This window comes from Chamaea fasciata, unplaced genomic scaffold, assembly GCF_029207755.1.
Source record: "Chamaea fasciata isolate MVZ Bird 193981 ecotype frontalis unplaced genomic scaffold, bChaFas1.0.hap1 SCAF_8, whole genome shotgun sequence".
Taxonomy (NCBI): Eukaryota; Metazoa; Chordata; class Aves; order Passeriformes; family Sylviidae; genus Chamaea; species Chamaea fasciata.
The window spans coordinates 21,276,897-21,295,999 of record NW_027094093.1 but is presented as its reverse complement, the minus strand read 5'-3'; the positions used below and the strand labels follow the sequence as shown (position 1 = coordinate 21,295,999).

General features: G+C 36.7%; 1 protein-coding gene across 3 annotated transcripts in view; it reads right to left on the bottom strand.

The window, feature by feature from the left end:
• Positions 1-5,003: 5,003 nt before the first annotated feature.
• Positions 5,004-19,103, bottom strand: part of GRB14 (growth factor receptor bound protein 14) — a 59,741-nt gene continuing 45,641 nt past the window's right edge. The window contains exons 5-13 of one of the 3 annotated variants that reach the window (XM_066190040.1): positions 18,148-18,285; positions 16,981-17,091; positions 16,697-16,792; positions 16,039-16,119; positions 13,629-13,745; positions 13,457-13,514; positions 13,277-13,364; positions 9,555-9,648; positions 5,006-5,750 (exon numbers count right to left, since the gene is read on the bottom strand). In XM_066190040.1, the coding sequence (XP_066046137.1) occupies positions 5,604-5,750; positions 9,555-9,648; positions 13,277-13,364; positions 13,457-13,514; positions 13,629-13,745; positions 16,039-16,119; positions 16,697-16,792; positions 16,981-17,091; positions 18,148-18,285 (930 nt within the window). In that variant the 3' untranslated portion in view covers positions 5,006-5,603. Of the gene's footprint in view, positions 5,751-9,554; positions 9,649-13,276; positions 13,365-13,456; positions 13,515-13,628; positions 13,746-16,038; positions 16,120-16,696; positions 16,793-16,980; positions 17,092-18,147; positions 18,286-19,103 lie in introns of all 3 variants that reach the window. The other 2 variants (XM_066190042.1, XM_066190041.1) reach the window with 2 other exon arrangements.

Genomic DNA, 19,103 nt, shown 5'->3' with positions numbered 1-19,103 from the left:
CCCTCAGCCTCCCTCACGCCCACGGCACACTTCAGCTCTCAGTGTGTGGCCAGGCCTCATGACTACCTGAACCGTCTCCCAGAGGTGCCACAAACCAACTCACACCCCACGGCATGTACCAGCAGATGCTGGAAGCTGCGCCATGTCAGCACCCTTGGCTGCCACCAGCCGCCTGCACTCCCCGCAGCCATTGCTGCTGCCTTCAGGGCTCACTCCTCTCAGGAACATGGAAGGCAAGAAGCCTGGCCCCAGGACTGACTTCTGCTCCAGCTACTCCCTTAAGGGGAACCAAAGTCATTTGTTTTCTTTCCCCCACGGGAAGGAGGACGGGCCCATCTCCTGAGCCAGCCCTGCAGGTTCAAAGCACCAGGCTGCCTGCCCTCACAGCGGGCTCCAGGGAGCCCCTGGCCACTACCCAGGCAGGGCTGGCTGCTGCCGTGGGCACAGCTGCGAGGGCCCTGCTCACCTCCCACCCCTCACAAGGCAGTGTGAGGGCAAGCCCTCCCGCAGAAACTCGGCCTGGCACTGGCCACGCTGCCCAGCGGCACCACGGGGCATCAACGCACCTCTACCTTCCTTCCCATGGAAGCCCTGGGGCTCCTCACATGCCTAAATCCAGCATGCGCTTAAATCTTGTCAGAATTGCAACTCGATAGAGTTTTAATTGTAAAGTTTCGGGGAATCATCTGTATTATCGGTGTTAATCACATCAAGTTCTATTTTGAAAATACGACTCACTAGTTGATAAGAGAGTTTTCCCAAATTGCTTTAAAGATTAATAAAATAATCAACTTAGCAGAGGGGAAGGAAAACCACAAACTATTCTTGTAAGGAAATCACTTTATTGCCTATACATGTGAATGAGCTGTTTTAATGCTCAGGTTCACTGCCTCCTCTACATTTAATCTCTTCCCTTTTATGTCCTACTCTGAATTTTTTTAAAAGACTTTCAGGCTTTTATAAAATTAATTATACAAATCATTAGTATTAAAAAGGTAATATAATGGTTTCAAGAACAAGCTTCACAGACTATCTGCATATTTAATCATCTCTGCTAATAAATTTTTAATCGCTCATTGAGTTCAGGTTCTTGTCTTGAAGCTTAACTTGATAACAAACCTAGCAACTGGTAGAACTAATTGGTACAGAGTAAGTGAATAATTTATAAGAGGAAAAAGCACTGGGTGTTCTGGAGGTGTGCAGAGACCACAAGTCACAGATATTTCTGGGAGGAAGCATGAAAACAGCGGCTGATTACAGGAATTTCGTGATACACTGCTGACATCCAGAGGCCAACAGTCAATACTGTTCACATATGTGAGCCAGGCTGTAAAGCGTGCTGTAAAGTCAGATTCATTAAGTTTTAAATATTCATGCATTTCATTAAAGTTAACATTAATTGCACTACCATACACATTGATTATGCATAGACCATAAGTGTTTAACCTCTGAAAGCTTGCAAGTATATTCAAGTAATGGGGTATGTCCTATCTTCGATGATTTCGGCTACGAAGTTGAAATTAGAAATAGAATGCATTACAGTGTGAGTACTAGAATAGTACTCTGAAATACCAGAACAGTAATAAAAATAATTATTTTTCTAATCAAACAGAAACACTGATGTAAGCTGTAAATTGCTTTGTCTTTTTCTAAATTAATTTAATGAAGGTAACAAAAATTATGTGTAAGATTTCTTAGAGACAAATGCTAGCCTGATTTGCAAGCCACACCTAATAAATAGGTTGAAACTTAAACTTCTGTTTAGATGGAGATGAGTAGCTTTTGAGCAACATATAAACAAAACAAAAAAAGGTTATTCACTTGAAATAGGCCGATTTTAACTTAAATTGAGATACTCCAAGCCCACTACAGGATAATTCTACACCCAGGGAAGCACAAAATGCTACAATTCTTAAACCAGGATCTAACAGACAACATTTGACTGAAATTCAATTATCCTTGCAAGATCCCACTTGTAGTTAGTTACATACATAATCCCCTTTTATTTAATGGGTTAAAGCTCTCTTTCAAAACAATTAGTTGGATGACTTGAAGACTCACTACATTTCAAAAAATTCATCAAGTGACTTAATAAGACTGTTAAGTAAAAACACTCAGAAGTTTAAAAATGTCATTTAATGCTGTCCGTCCAACCTTAATTTCGGCCGTCTATGTATATGTGTTATGAAACAGCAGTGAATTAACTTTTAATCTCCTTTGAACCAAGAAGATTTTTAGATTGGAAACCAAGGCACAAAGGGCATGCCAACAAATACAATGCTGAGCTTCAGCACAATCTCTGCACTAGCTCTCATCTCACAGAGCATACCCCTGCAGGGCTAATTACTCCAGACACCAAGCTAGGCTTGTGCACTTACGCTGCTTTTGGTTTCACTACACGGCAAGCTCTGTTCTCTCTTCCTGGCAGTGCACTACACATAAACACTCAGAGAAGCATAAAATTTTAAACCTGAAAAAAACATGAAGAGTTTTTCAAATACTATGCTTCATACCTACGTGTTTTGGCACTGACTTTGCATCAAGTAAAGGTAAAAACATACCATTTAAGTATTTAAAAACCCTTCTGCAAATAACACCAGTTACTATTGTTCTGTTGTGGTTTGTTGCTTTTTGTTTTTTTCCTTAAAAATCAGTCCATAAACTTTCTGTGAGGTAGATATAAAATTGTCCAGATTTTGTAGAGAAGCAAATGTTGGAGACAGATAGACTGGCTTGCCCAAAATAGTACTGATTTCTTCCTGAGCTGTTAACAACTCCTGATTAGCCAATTCTCTTTGTGAAGGTGGGCACCAAAGTGTAGTATTCCTAATTAGAAGTGACAGTTAACACACTGAAATTCTGTCTAAATAGCATTGCCTACACCCCCAAAGAACTTTATGGTCAGAAATATCTTGGCTGATCTCATAGAAATTCCTTGCTGGTTTTATTCTGACTGGTTGCAAGCAAAGATCTTGAAAGTCATATATCAACCACTTTTACCATTTAGTACATCTGGAAGAAGTCTGGGATATCAGAAAATTTGACTTTTGTGGGGTGGTGTTTGCTTTTACACATTAAGACTAACTCTTTCATGTTTGTTTCTTCAATAATATTTAAACAAGGTAGTCTGTGAAGCAATTTGAACAGAAAACTAGATTTCATTAGTTTCACTGGTTTTTCTGGCATAGTCACAAACAATAGTGCTCAGGAAAAGTATACACGTCATATAAAAGATTACGTATTCTCAGCAACATTTCAGTTTAGATTTTAATTGAGATGTCAAAATGCAGGAGGAAATGCTTTGCAGTATAAGAAAGTTTTGAATACTTGACAGTTCAAATGTCCAAATCCCATGCTCATTAAGCAGTGGGTTTTCATTCATTTTACTTGGGTTCTTTACTACTATTATTTTTTAGTTTAGTTTTGGGTTTTGGGGTTTTTTAATTTCACTTGTGAAACAAAAACTGAAAAAACAGGCAAAGGTTTTTGATGGGTTATATCTCTCCACCATGTGACATAATCCCTACATTCTTTTCTTTTCTGATAAGTCCAAAGGTGACAGGTACTCACTCACTGAGCAGTTGGCTTCTCTGCCAAACACGCATACATAAATACAAATAAAAATTACAGTGAAGCTTTCACATGTCCAAGTAGAAATGGACTACAATAGACAATAGACATTTGTCAAGAGATGATTAAAAAATAGGGATGCAGAGAATGTTTCTCCTTATTCTGTGCCAACACGTGAAATACAACTACCTGAGAAGTAATGACATTATTAAACCAAACCTGAAGAGGTTTTGATTAAATTTTTTTAAGTACAATTTGAAATTGTGTTTGAGGTTTAAGAGTTAAATTTATTAGACTGTAAAGAGTTTTACAAGGCTTTCCTAATGTAATGAGCTTAGGCACCACATATGTTGCATCTTTGGTACACATTAGGAAGAGTTGCTTTTTTAATGAGCTTTAAAAACTGCATTTGCATACCAGAGGAAAAGGTCAGTGATGTGTGGATCAAGTCGGTAAATTAAGTATCACAGTATTATGTTATTATGCTTGCCTTCCAGAGGCGCACAATAACAAAACCACAGGCTACAGTTACCATACTGTTCTAATGCTTCCATGTCCATGACCTTGTCAGCTGACACATCCTGGCACCGCTGTGCCTCGGGGCCCACTGGCTCCATCCCAGGCCTCCTTCGCCTTCTCTCCCACCACCTCCTACAGCAGAGCAGCTGCTGTGCCTGGCAGTCAGGGAACTCCAGCAAGCACGGGAAGGGGGAGCTGGATTCAGTGTGACAGCCCATCTTCAAACACCATGTTTACTCCAGCCTTTACCCTTTGTAAAGACACCCAGGACAATGCCCTGAACCCTCATACTAAGATCAAATATCTTGAACAGCAAAGCATCAGGACAGGGATGCCTCTTTCCCAAGTCCCATCCAACTCGAGTTTTTGTTCAAGGATACAGCAGTATCAACTCTCTTTCAAAACACAAATACCAAAATTAGTTCTAATGCTGTGGTCCAAAATTTGACTTGGTCTACTGGCATAGTTCTTTTTAGCTGGAATGTTAGATACTTGGCAATCTGTGAAGATTGCTTGTCTGGTAGCTAAACAGACATTTTTATTTTATAATAAATAATAAAAGGAGCTAGGAACTTACTGTAAATACATTTTCATGAGGTTTTCAGTGAAGCCCACTGGATTTACCTTTATTTGTAAATTATTACCTTTATTTATTGTAAATTATTGATAATTTAAAACTACTATAACATTACTTTTATTTTTTAAGGGCAATTGAAATTGATTCCCTCCTCAACTGTGCAAAGATCCACAGTACTTAACAGGTCTTTCTGCCTCTCCTTGTGTCAGGAATCAGAGGTATACACTGAACCTCATTATGCACTACATAATAATTTATGCATGTTTATACATTTCACAGCCAGTTAAGTGACAGTCCAGCTCTGTATAAAGATGTAGATTTAGTCATTGGATTAGAGACAAAAATCCTCTAAAATATTACAACAAGAATAGCACAACTCAATACAACTGAGCAGTTTTAAGTGGTTTTAATGATTTTTCACTTTTTGGATATGATAATCCTCAAAGTAGCATTCAAAAATATAGTGCAAAATATTTATTTATTTTATTTACAAATAAAATGTGCAGTTCAGCTTCTTATCCTTGCCACAGTAAATGTTATCCTTTTATGTGATGAACCAAAATTATGAGAAACATTTACAGAGAAAAAAGTTAACTTTAAACCTAAGAACAAAGATCTTCCTTCGGTTATATTTTTGTAGAAGTTACACAATATTTTTCAAAACTGTTTTCAGTTGAAAAGAAAACCCAGAAAGTCCAAGACAACACTAAAGAATTACATTGGAAAGAACGGTTTTCAAAACCATAAAGTTAATTTCGCTGTGACAATCACAAAGCAAAGTTCTTATCTACACAGAATATAAATTTTTTTTTGCAGCTTAAACATAGAATCTTTACAATGGGGGTCTTTTTTCCCCTTTTTGCTATACAATATGCCTTTAGGGGAAAAAGTATACTAGTATCTTCCTTTCCCTCTGATGAAACAACAAATGCTTTGGTTAGAGAGCAATCCGTGCACAATAGTGTTTCAACTTGCAAGGCAGTACTCCTTTATTAAGTTGATAGAATTCCACTAGCTGGATGAGATCAGTAAATCTGGTATGACCATCATCAAGGGTATAGAATAGCTTCCCATCATCTTCCAGCTGTAAAAATGGAAAAACAAGATTCAATAAAATCCTCTTGCTATGGTATTTCTTTCTAACTGGAATACTTATTTGAGAAGTGTTGTCACAGACCAACACATTCACAATCATAACATTACTGTGAGCAGAAAAACATACAGTGATCATTTACACAAAAAAAAAACCCCAACAGGAAAATAACCTATTATTTGACTTCAAGTACACACCTAAAAGGAAAGAACAGTTAAGTAAGTATAGGAATACTCTTTCTGCACTACCAATACTACTTCATGCCATTGCTTTGGAATGATAGCTGGGGTTAATACCAACCCTGATTTCTTACAGAGCAACATGACGCAACCAAGTTTGGTTACTCATAGATTTCAACCTTTGCTCCATTCACTTCCATTATTTTCTATCACTTTTGTAAAGTATGATAAGGCTGCACACCAGTGCAGTGGTGGGCTGAGTAGTATTAGCTACACAAGACACTCCCCATCACAAGAGTGACATGCTTGCTCTAGTAGTTTCTTGTTGTAGGGGGAAGAATCGCTGCAGCTCCAAACACATATTAGCACAGATACAGAAGAGAAAGAAGAAACTTCAACAGATACCTTGAAAGATTCCTTTTGACTTTTAGATGCTTAAAATTTTGCAATTACTATTTCCCTCTTCTAAGTTACTGAATGTTAGCTCTTGCACAATTGTATTCCACTACTGACTATATAATTTCTTGATTAAGTTCCTCTACTGCTGATATGTCTAATGTCAAGAGGATTAACGAAATGGTGACTAATTGGTATTCATGTAAATATAGGGTGAACAAAACTATTCAAACTATTTCTAAAAAGAAAAGGGAGAAAAAGACACTTCACAAGATTGAAAGAGTAGCGAACAGAGGATTCTGAAGTAGGGCTAGCACTGAGTAGCAGATGGTGTGCTAGGGAAAGACGCAACTACCCTACTGAATACAGGGGAAGGGAGTAGATGTAATTAGCGCTCTTACCTGTAATTAAGATGTTTTATCTGAAGCAGCTATTGAACTGCTTATGAGTCCTGGTTATTCTACCCCTTTCTACCATGACTGGAAGTAGTTTGAAATTTCTTTATTCTCAGACTTTGGTCAAACTAGGTCAAACTCTGCTAGTTAAGAAATTAACAATGTGAGAATGCATAAACTCCTGTTCTCCAGCCAAGAACCTGAAAATGGATTATCATTCACTGGACTTCCATTATGCATGCAATTTTCCTGCCAACACACTGCAAGCAAGGAGAGTTAACAATTCAAATGTCTGCAATCCTCCTAACAAGTTAATTACAAACCTTAAAATGAATACCAGACAGATTGCTAATTCTAAAGCTATCAATATTTTGCAAAGTAAAAACTCCTATCAAAGTTCCGTTGCCCAAGAACCTAGCATCTTCTGCAAGCTAAGAAGGCTGTTAAGAGAAAACATTTATTAGAAAAAGACAGTCCCAGAACTGTGACTCAACTCTTCATCTTTCATATGGATGAAATCTCAGGATAGAATCCATTGAAGTGAGGTTGCATCAGCTCAGAGTACAAAGGCTGAAAAATACTTTTAAACTAACAAGTTCTTAAATTTTCACAGTACAGGATCTCAAATGTATCCCAAAGATTTCCTTCTGAACTTTTTACAGCCAATTCCCTACTACCCACCTGCCATACCTGTTGCACAGGCTACCAATGTTAACATGAGGCACCTGTTTGCATGGGTGAGGCATGAACTGGCAGGCTGCACACCCTATCTAAAAGGAGACATTTTTACGTGCAGCATAACCTGAAGCAACCTAAAATACAAGAGAAAAATATTTCATTTAGCAATTGAATGATTTTTACCTTGTAAAAAGGCTTTGTAAATGACATTTATTTGTTTACATTTAGTGAGAAATTTTGACTTTACAATGGCTGGAAACAGGCAAGAGTTTAGAAGAACAGTAGAATTTGAAATTCAAAGAGGTAACCTTGATCTTCAACTAATAAACTATGAATTTACTATAGTAACAAAATGTCTTGTTTCTTAGAAAATGATCACTTAATTTAGATCATCAGCAATTGGAACCAAAACACTTCTTCCCTTAAACAACAATTTTCTGAAATCTTTTAAGAGCACTGTTCTAGCAAAACCAGAGCACATTTAATTCATGGTATTGAGAATGGAATGAGGGTACTGAAGGCAACCAGAAACTGACAGAAAGGAATTGAACTATGCCAATATCTTGGGGACAAAGAGCTTCCATGCTGACACACTCTCTGGATAAAGCTGTTCTCATCAGGATTTCTCTTTTTCTGACTATTAGTACAGGAGAAATTACTTTACTTTAAAAATAATTCAAAAACATTTCTTTCAAGTCAAGTTTTGCAATGAAGTGGTACAGGTCTTCTCCATGAACAGCATGGAAATATACAGACTCAAGTCTGTAGACAATTATATCAAAACTAAGAATTCCTGGTTCCTCCAAAGATCCAACAAGAGGAGAGCAAGGTTTTAGCACAGTCTTTTGAAGGGAAGAAAAGAATCATCCATCTCAGAGGAAACTGAAGATAACTGCAGCATCCTGCTACACCTGCGCTTAGAGAAGAGTGTGTCTGTTTCCTAATAGGGAAAGGAAAAGTGGTCTCTTAAATTTGAGAGTTAAAGGACATCCCAATGAAGTAGAATCATACACTCTTTGTATAGAGTTTAGAAGGTTTTCTAAACCACACAACAGTTATACCAAAGTAAATACTAGAAGTGACTACATTCAATAAATACACAGAGATCATACACCTGGGATTCTTATCAAGGATTATATGTTGATGAAGGAATCCTCCATATTCTATACCTATATGCAATAAAATCCTGGACAATTCTTATAGCTAATCTCATCGACTTTTTCCTTCTCTCAAATAATGCTTCAGTTTTATTCTATAGGAACATTTTTTAGTGGAGGATATCAGCTACAAGCCCTAGGTAAGGCATACAAAAATTTGGTGAATGATCAGAGGCAATCAACAGATCAAAGACAAAAAAAAAAAATAGTGCCACATGGCTAATTTCTACTGAGAAACAACAGAATCTGCTAGAAGCTTCACCAGGAAGATACATGGAGACTTAGAGTATTATGCGGTCTGGAAGAAAGGTTCTTGTAAAAAGAGATAAAAAAACTCTGGGTCTGCTCAGTTATGTCAAGCATCTGTGGCCAAAACACAAAATGCTCAAGTATTTCTCCTCTCAAGAGAAGCAGCATGTAAAGAAGCCCACATAAACCACCTCGTGAGAGAGTGGAAGCAATGGGGATGGCTAACCATTCTGGCAGGATAACTGGACAGTATGTTCAATGAAAACTAACAGAAATATGATTGCAGCTTATTAACTTTCAGCTTACCTATAAAGCAGCTGGACTAACTAATTATTTTTTTTTCCCTGAATAAGACCTGTACATGAATATACCACAGTAACAACAAGAGAGGTCAACAAAATATGTTTGACTACAAATACTGAAACTATCCTGAACAGAAGACTCAGTGAGATATGGACACACAACGCAGGAAGTCCAAAACAGATGACTAGGAAATTGTGTACATACTGAAAAGTAAAAGGAAACATGAACTCTATAAACACATGATTTTCATGCCATCAGGGCTGCCTCTACTCCAGCTGAAATAAATTTGTTTAGGATTTTTTTTAGGATTTCATAATACTAATCAAACTTTAGGACAAATCAAACTGCAAAAGAAAAAAAAATCCATCAATATTCTATCACAGTTACTCAATTGTTTGGTTTTACAACTTCATATATAAACTGAAAAAACTTACTTACTGGTACAATTTGAAAATGTTTTATTTTTAATCCATGACTCAGTGACAATACAAATGTTTTGGGGTTACTTTGGCTATCACGTACCAGGAATACCCTAGAAGAGATTGAAAAATTTCAAAGTAAGATCATCTGAAATCCTTTTATAAATGTCCAGTTAAAACTGTTCTAAATTCATTACAGCAAGTATTAGTGAAAAGCATATATATAATATCAATTATATAAGTTAGGCTTTTAATCAGTATTTCTTTGCAAATGTGTCACTGGGAATACTTTCTCTTAAATTCTTCTTCACCTTGTCTATTATGTGAAAAACATGCATCCTCAGAATAAATGGCACTGTAGGCGTTAGTTTTTACACTGCATAGAATTACAATACATTTCTCCAGACAGAAAAGCACCCTCAAAGTTTGTGCTTTGAACAAATTTTTTCTTTGGACTCTGACTAGAGAAAACTTGAATTTTCTAAATCACAAGCATTATATAGGAAAATTTAAAAGGTAGGTTAACAGGATTTTTACAGAAAAGGTAATGCAAGGCACACCAGAATGTTTCTCACATCTGGCCAATTCTCATAAATGCACTCTCATTTCTGCACAGCAGCAAAATTCCCGACAAGACAGAGCTATACTCTGCTTGCTTTATGGAATCACTATTCAGATCATGACACTCTGAATGGCCAACAGTGCCACTGCAACTAGTTCACTGATAACTTATTCCAACCAGAACATGGACAAACATAACTTTGCCATAGTCCTGGCAGAATAGTTCGATAGAATAATAAAAGGATGATTACTAGCATGAGACATTTTTCATTGAAACACCTGGTTTGGAATATTGGCAGAGAACAGTTTGGAGGACAGGAAGAACCTGATAGATAGCTTTGGAGTGGAGAGAGTCTGAACTGTTTGTACCGTGCAGGTCTGGAACAGATACAGCTGACCACTGTACCAAAGAAGGGAAACGGAGGGACAGCCACTGGCAAGCATGCTCGTCTTTCAGCACAGAAAAGAAATGGGCAAAATGGACTTGCAGGTTTCAATCAAGCGAGCATCACTGATCACCTGATCATAACTGTTTGCCCCACCACACAAAAATAAGAGCCCAGCTACTCCATGAAAGGAAAGAATTTCAAGGGGAAAAAACACAGCCAAATGTTTGCAGTGAGTGGATTTTCACTGACTTCCGGCATGGATTCAAAGTATTCATTTCATTCTCAAAGTTTTTAATTTACATAGTAAGAAAATATCTGGAATTAGGAAATATGCAGCCCATAATCATTACCATTTCGGTCAAAATCCCTGTGCAATCTAGTTCGGAGCCCAGTTACTAACGCGGTTCCTCCCGAGGGCTGCCGCCAGCCCAGCGCTCGGCAGGGGCAGGGAGAGCGCGGCGCCGGCAGCGCGGGCTCCGCTCAAAGCGGCTCGCTCCCACCACCTAGCGGACTCTCGCCCTCCCGGGACACGAACGCGACTTCACAGCACTTACACACAGAGCCTCCGCATTAACTTCCATGTCATGTACTTGTCGTTAATGACTGGCACTTCATTTTATTCAGAAAAACGACACTGTAGGAATGTGCCACTTTTCAGATATCCAAAATGAAGTCCCTACACTCTCTACTAGGATCCACATTAAATGATACACAATGTAATCACTTCGATTGGTATTTAGGTTCCCATCCATCAGTTCTTTTAAAGTACATTTTCTTACTTTTCCTTGTTTTATCACAAATATAAGCAACATTTCTTCTTCAGATAAAAAGATCTTTATTATTTTCTAACATAATGACAATAGAATTACTTTAGTTATAAAAGAACCTTTAAAAACTTTATTATGAAGAAAGGGTTGTAGTTTCCAGAATCTCAAAATGTTGGCTGGAATGAGCTTTTTAGACATGCTGGATGACTCCAGTCAACTTCTCCCTCATGAACTTCTCTGAATGACGAGTTGGACCTTTTCATGGAAATTTTGGTAATGCTCTTATCCCTTTCATCAACCAGATGCTGATCAGTTTGCAATCATGTCAACCATTTATCACTGAAAATTCTTCAAACATACTTCAGGGGGTAAAATACAAAATCTACAATATTACCATGTGAACTTCTTTAAGGAAGTTGGTTTAACACCAGACTCAAAAACTTTCTTCCTTCATAGCATGCCTTAAGATTGCTGCTGTCCCTAATTCTGTTATTGGGTTATCCAAATATTAAAGCTGCTGTAGTTAGTTTATGTAATTACCTCGTCTTGCAAAAGCCATCATGAAATACATATTTGTTGGTACATACAGTATTACAGATGCCCTGCTCCCTTGTCACATATGCATGAGAACTCCTTGCTCAGGATCACCTTAAAAGGCTCAATATGGATTATTTTCTCTGCCTTCACTTCCAGAAACTGAAGTCTTTTTTTTCCCATTAAAAATGGCTGTACTTCTGGTGGTAATTCATGCTTTTAGCTCATCAAAATGATGTCACATGATGTCATGTGTTCATTACTTCAGTGTAACTCCTGAATATGTATCTGACAGAATATGAGCACTCCTACTACCAGTGTTCTAATTAATTCTAGGCAGTCCACACGAAAGTATCATCCTTCTCAAAATCCCACTGCACAGCTATGAATGGCTCCAAGAATATAACATAAACAACACTGTACTAAACCAATACTAGCAAGATATTCACTTTCTCATTTCAGTGTGTGTGTGTAAGAAATACACTGGAAGATGCATCTGGAAGGCCTAGAATGACATTCTGCTCAGAGATATATGTTGGATTCATCCCCATGTCCTGTCTCACTCTTCTAACAAATGCAAAAATAAATGCAGAGCACAGAGCCAGCTTCAAGATGATAAGCCAGACTTAAAAAAAAAAGACCCTGGAAATTTAGGAAAAAATTAAAAATACAAAAGTGAAAGTCTAATTAGTCATCCTTGTGCTGATTATGACCAGGTTCGTCTCCCTTTCCTCCCCTTCACTTTTTTTTTTACCTGGAGCCCTTTCGGTAGATGTAGAAAACAGTACTACAACATACCTAATCTAAAACTGAAGGAATTTAACCAGCAATCTGATGTTCCAGGTACCTAACTGGAAACAGACTCAAAGAAACTGAGATTTTTTTGGAATTACTCATAGAATGAATGAGGCCCAAGTTTACGTTTAATACAGGACTAAGAATAAAAATGCAGCAATGAAAAGTAGGAGGATTTGAACATTAAATACCTACTTTGTCATTTTTTTAAATTAATGTTTACATTAAATATTTAAAAAATTAAAGTCTTATCCTAACATTTATTGTTTGCTATTAAAGGATGACACGATTTTTAGTCAATTCATGAGGAAAAAAGCATACTTTTTTTCCAATGTTCATCTTAGAATAATGTTTTCAGGCTCTCTTTCACTAACACAGACACAAAAGACAGCGGTGCCAAGGTTGACAGCTCCCAGAGAATCCTGTGCAAGGACACAGCTCTAGTGCTTGGCTCTGAATGGACATAAGTAATCCGTCAGTGACAGAATCGAAGTCTTAGATCACAACTTCATTGTTTCCAAATGATATAAAATAGGAACCAACTGATCCCCAGATAGCCCCATATAAAAGAATTTTTATTCGTATTAGGTAAGTGCAAAGTTCTTCCTCTACCTCCCTCCAGTAAGAGGCACATGAAAATGGGAGTCGTCGGCTAGAAACACGTCTCAGAGAAGATACGTAAAGAATTACCTTACCCATCTACAAGTCCATGCTGCAAAATAAGTCTCTGAGCCTCTTCTCTAGAGATTTTATGATGAAACCATGACTGAGATCTGTGTATAGCTGTAGAAAAAAAGATCAGTGAAAAAACATTTTCCCTTTATTGAAAGAACCAGTTATTGCATTTCTCTGGCAAGGAATTAACTCACACATACCCATGTTAGACATGGCAATAGGACTACCATGTGAGTTGAGTCGGAGACACCCTCTCCTCTGTTTGAGAGAGAAGCAAAAACATGACTTCAAAGCTCCTTTGTTTAAAAACAAACAAACAAACAAAGCCACCAACCAGAAAATACTATTCTGATAAATCAAAGGTGTTTATACCCGCCATGCTAATCCTTCTTCAACTGCAACTGAAAGGGCTTCTGTTGGATTTTCTATAATTCTGCTTCTGTGTCCTGAGAAATCCATTGCTACTAAGGAATTTTCTGAAATGCTTCTCTGCAAAAAAGAAAAATAAATTTAGTTTGCTCACTTTTTATAAGATTCATCATTTAAAAACAAGCTTCTGAGAAAACATTATGTTTTGTAAGTGATATTTCAAGTATTGACAGTATTTCCCATCAGAGCCAAACTCATTTTACCCTAGGGAGCATTTGTAATTCCAGTATGCTGCTACAAAGCTCAATTTTACAGTCTGGCAGGAGAGACCATTTTTTTGCATTACTGCAATGGATGACAAATACATCACTTCACCATAAACTGTATTTATATTTTTAACTATAACTAGCCCTTTCCATTTCAAAACAAGTCAGGAAACTGTTACTAAGATGTCCAAGTAACAGGGGAAAAAAAGGTAAAATCCAAAATAATCATACATAATGATCAAATGAAAAATATTCAAAACATTTCATTAGAAATATGTCAGATTTATATGTTTGCTAAATAAATTTCCATTCAGTTTACCATATTTAAGCATTGAAAACAGCAATTTCTGTGGAGTGTAACTTCTATTTTAATACATCCCTTCTAACTCTAATCACAGACTCAGTAACTGCAGCATGTTACAAAAAAATGCTTGTGTTTTTTATTTCTCAATGAAGATCAAATTTGTAACAGCTGAATAAGAACACTAAGGTTTGACAAAACAGTCCTAAAACATCACCAAAATGTTTCTCAGAAGCCAAGGTTTACAAAATCAGGTTTTATAAGAATCGTGATGGCTCAAATGTTGGCAAGCACTGGAATATTTAACAAATGAAAAAGCATTCCAGCACTGTGTAAGTTAAAGCAACATCTGGACATAAGAGGCCCAAATTTCTGTAGGGTTAGCAAAGCTTCCCAAAACCAGAGCAGCCCTGGTTTTTTGGGGTGTTTTTTTGGTTGTTTTGTTGTTGTTTTTGGGTTTTGTTGTTGTTGTTTGGTTGGTTTGGTTTTTTGCTTGGTTACAAGCATGAATATAACGAGAAACAGAAGAGAGCATTTCTGTAGCTCACGGTAATTCTTGACACTGTAGACTAAGGTTTATCTGAGTAACTGTAACCTGTAAAGAACTTTGCAAAAGTAAAAAAAACAAGGGCAAATTAACAGAAAATGTTTGCCTCTAGCAGAGTGGAGGGAACTCTTTGTAGCTGACATGGCTGAGAAATTAAGGAATGTGGAATGTAGAAGTGGCTTCCTTATGAAGTATGTTCATTAGTGTGTGCACTTAATCCCCAGATTATTCAATTTGCTGTTTAATTCACGAATTATACACAAGTAGAAAAACAGTGCCATTGTTAGCAGTGGTTATAGATTCTGCCTGTTATAAGCTATGGGAGCTAAAATGCACACAACAGTGAAAGGAAAGAGAATCAGTAGTGGCTCCCTGATCCATTATAAGAGCAGCAGCCGGCTATTGCAGTAGCTTCACATAACACAAACTAAGGCACGGGCAGCATATTAAGCACATGCTTAATAAGCCATGCTCATTAGCAAGATCACTGAAAACTGCTTTTGTGAATACCTGGGACAGCAAATTCACTTCTTAGGGATTTTATCAGCAAGAACTATAATAAAAGCTAAAAAAACTCACCATAAACTCATTGCCATATATCTCGGCAAGAAGTAATTTTTATCCAATTTAGCCAACAAAAACCACAAAAGGGATATAAATCATCTATGAAAATGTCTAAAATCAAATGATTTATAAAGAGGTGGGATAATATAAGACATTAAGAAATGGACACCCTCATCCAATCCCAACTATCCAACTGAGAAGATGGACACAGTATCTAGTATAGATTTTTTTTTCTACAAAGCAGGGCAGACCATCTGCCAAATTAGGGTTTTCCTCTGAAGTCCAGTCAGTATTACATCAGGTGAAATTCATCTCAAGTACATAGTATTTTATATTTTTTTAAAAAATAAAAGAGAAAGTATACCAAAAAGGATTTATTACAACCTCCTTATTCATCAGCATGTGTAACCTTAAATACTTTGATTCTCTTTTAATGCATTTACGGTGTTGCCGCTTTGTTTTCAAAATCTTCTTTCCATCCAACAGTAATAAGCCAATGAACTCCCAAAAGAAGATTTTACAGAGGGAAGAGCCTTTTAACTCATTTGTTCTAAGTAAGGAAATTAATTCATTAGCTCTCTCATCAACCTGGCAGCCCTAAATATTTCGGCAAGCGTTCGCACATGCAAGGTTTTGAAGGAGCAGGTCAGTAGTGTAACTGACACAAGTTACTTGAAAAGAGCACAATGGCAGAAACATGTATTTATTTATTCATGGAGCTACTGTGGGACATACCATAGGTGTTATATTCAAAGGGCTGCAGCCACTTCTACCTTGATATGGTTGCATGTAATTCTGATACAGCTGCATCCCATACTAAAACCAGAAAATAACATGGTTAGCATTGTAAATTATAAACCTAATCCAAGTAAGGTTTTTCCAGATGAAAAAGATAGCACACGCTTCTCTTTACCATTAAAAGCAGGGACAAAAACTGTTAGGCTAAAGAAATGTACATCATCATTGTTGCTGCTGCCTTTATAAATGTACACTTTGCATTAAATATTATCCATTTAATATACCAACTGGCCTGTTCCTATTTTGTCACAAACAGTCACATTTTAAAAACATTACAGTTCCCTTCTTGTGTATTCTTGTTGCTTTGTTCAACATTACTCAGCAATCTCACTGAACTCAACATGTTTACACCAAAGCATATGCTTAATGTTAAATATTTTCAAGACAGAAAAGCCATCATTCCATCCCTTACAACGATTCCAGGATTTGGTTTCTCTCTTCTTCTTGGGACAAAAAAAAAAAAAAAAGCTTTCAAAGAACAAAATTGATACTGCTATTTCATGGGAACCTAAAATGATGTTACCTCTCTACTCGCAGCATCAAAATATCAAATAGCACACTTAAGCAAGAAGTTAAGTCCACACAGGAAAATTACCTTGAGTAACCTAATTGCTGTCATCCAACAGGTCCTACTTTGCTCATCATCTGCACAGAGTTGTTTCAGGTCCCTGGTTCCTCCTGATTTGTTAGGCTAGAAGGCCACAGCACATTTTTTAGCATTAAAGCATTTCTTGAAGATAATACCTGTTGAAATAAAAGCCACTAATTCTCCTATTTTATAATAGACAGCTGAATATTGCTTTCAAAGCCTCAAAGAAACTTAAGCTTACCTAAAAATTGTGGCTTGCTTTAATATGTATCAGAATAATAAGCTTGTACCTTAAAGCAGAATCCATAGTTTGTTGGTGCTCCAGAAGTCTTTTTGCCTGTTAAAGACATGTACATATCACTATTGCTGAATTCACAGAAAAACTGCAGATGCCTTGGCTCCTAAAAAGAAAAGTAATGTAATACAGTTAGACTACTTTTAGCCAGCCTCTCCAGATAAGAAACTTGGACGAGTACAGTAGTTATCCTGTTCCAAAATACAGTCTTACAAACTGCAGTTTAAGCCATGACATCATGAAATCTAAAAGGAGGCAACTCAATATTCATTTTATAATGCAGAGGAAAAAAAAAAATCAAATCAGTTAGAGTTACTCTTCCAGAGGGGGAAAAAATCCCAGACTGCAAGTTATATAATTTCTGAGAAAACTTCCAATAAATTCAAGCAATAATAAAATTAGAGTAGGAGGCAAGTTTTGAGAGCAGTATGCATCTCAAACATCAAAAAATAAATTTTCATAAACTGAAAAACAACATACTGTTATAATTATTGCCCAGTACCATTTCTAACCATTATCTCTACCCACTAAGGTTAATTAAGTCAAGGCAGCAAACAAAAGAAATTTGCCAAAGGATACAAACAAGCTCAATGAAAACTTTGGCAGGTAATTACAGAAAATCCAAAACATGAATAAACATTGGTTTGAGTAGTTTATGTAAAAGATTTCTCAACTCCAATGTTAAATATGATAAGCCTTAAAGTACCACCATCAAAAATTTGAACTAGTGAAATGAAAAACTGTCCAGATACCAATTCTGAGAATCCCAAATTTATCCTGTAAAAATTCTTATTTTAGATAATGAATTACTATATCCACTTTTCAGAACACCTACTTATACTTCAGAAATTTAACTAGTATTTGAAAATCTGTTTTAACAGGGTACTGTTATGGGTAATATCAACCAGAATGAAGTGAACTTATTAGGCAAAAAGAAACTACAGTTTCTAAGACAACACCTTCCCAGTCTTCTATCTCCATATCTCTCTAGATTTTATCTATAATGAAAAGATTTTTTTTCATGTTTTATCATTATAAGTTTAATTATTTGGTTATAAATTTTGGTTGTTATTATTACAACAAATGATAAATACATACATATTTGCTGTGACTTCACATTTCTTGCTCCCTCTCTTTTTTTTTTTTTTTTTTCCTCCCTTACCTTAGATGTACCTTTAGTGGAAAAATAAAGGCCAGATCTTCTCAAAAGAAAGTACAATTTCTTCCATGATTTTTTCCCCTGCTCCTTTGCATGCAAGTAACCATGAATCTCAGGATATGTGCTGGAGCTAAGGAACATCTGAAAGAAAGTATCAGACATGCATTTTTCTTTTCCTCTGAAATCAGCTTTGTGTTTCATTAACATACTCAGACAGGGCTAAGGGGAATAACTCCTAAAGATACTATCACACCACAGTAATTCAGTGATGATTGTATCTAATCCCATTAACAGTACCGCTGATTTAAGGCATGGAAGAATGTTACACAACTCCAAGGTATGCTAAGAAGTTACATATTTATATGGAACCATATGGTTGAAATGAGAGCATTACTTCTGCAATATGTGAACTTCTGCAACTAAACCAGTGTAAGAAGTACTGATTTCATGCCTCAGACCCTACTTATATAAAACTGCTAATCAGTGTTAAGAACAGCAGAAAAAAATTACGTCCCTCCCCTCATCCACCATGTTACAAACCAGATAAATTAACTGACCTGAGTTAAAATTAATTCAGGAAACCACTAACTCTGAATAACAAAACCACGCAGGTCAGGCAGATATTAGCATTTTCAAAAGGAGGGAATAAAGGTCTCTGCATCTGAAAGGTGCTTAAGGAGGAGCTTTAGTTGAACCAAAACCAGAGACACTGGGCCAGTCTCCAAGACAGCTCCTGCCTCCACTCAGGATATTCAGAGATTTCTCTTCAGCCATTTCATCAGGCATTGTCAGAGTGCAACAGCTCTTATCTTGCTGAGGCTTAGACAGTTCTACTCAGACTGCAAAAGTACCCACTAAAAGTGAGCAACCATTAACTAATTCCATGTAATGCATTCACTTTTATCACTCTTCTTCCAATGACACTACTCAGAACTATGACTCTAAACATATTAACCCAG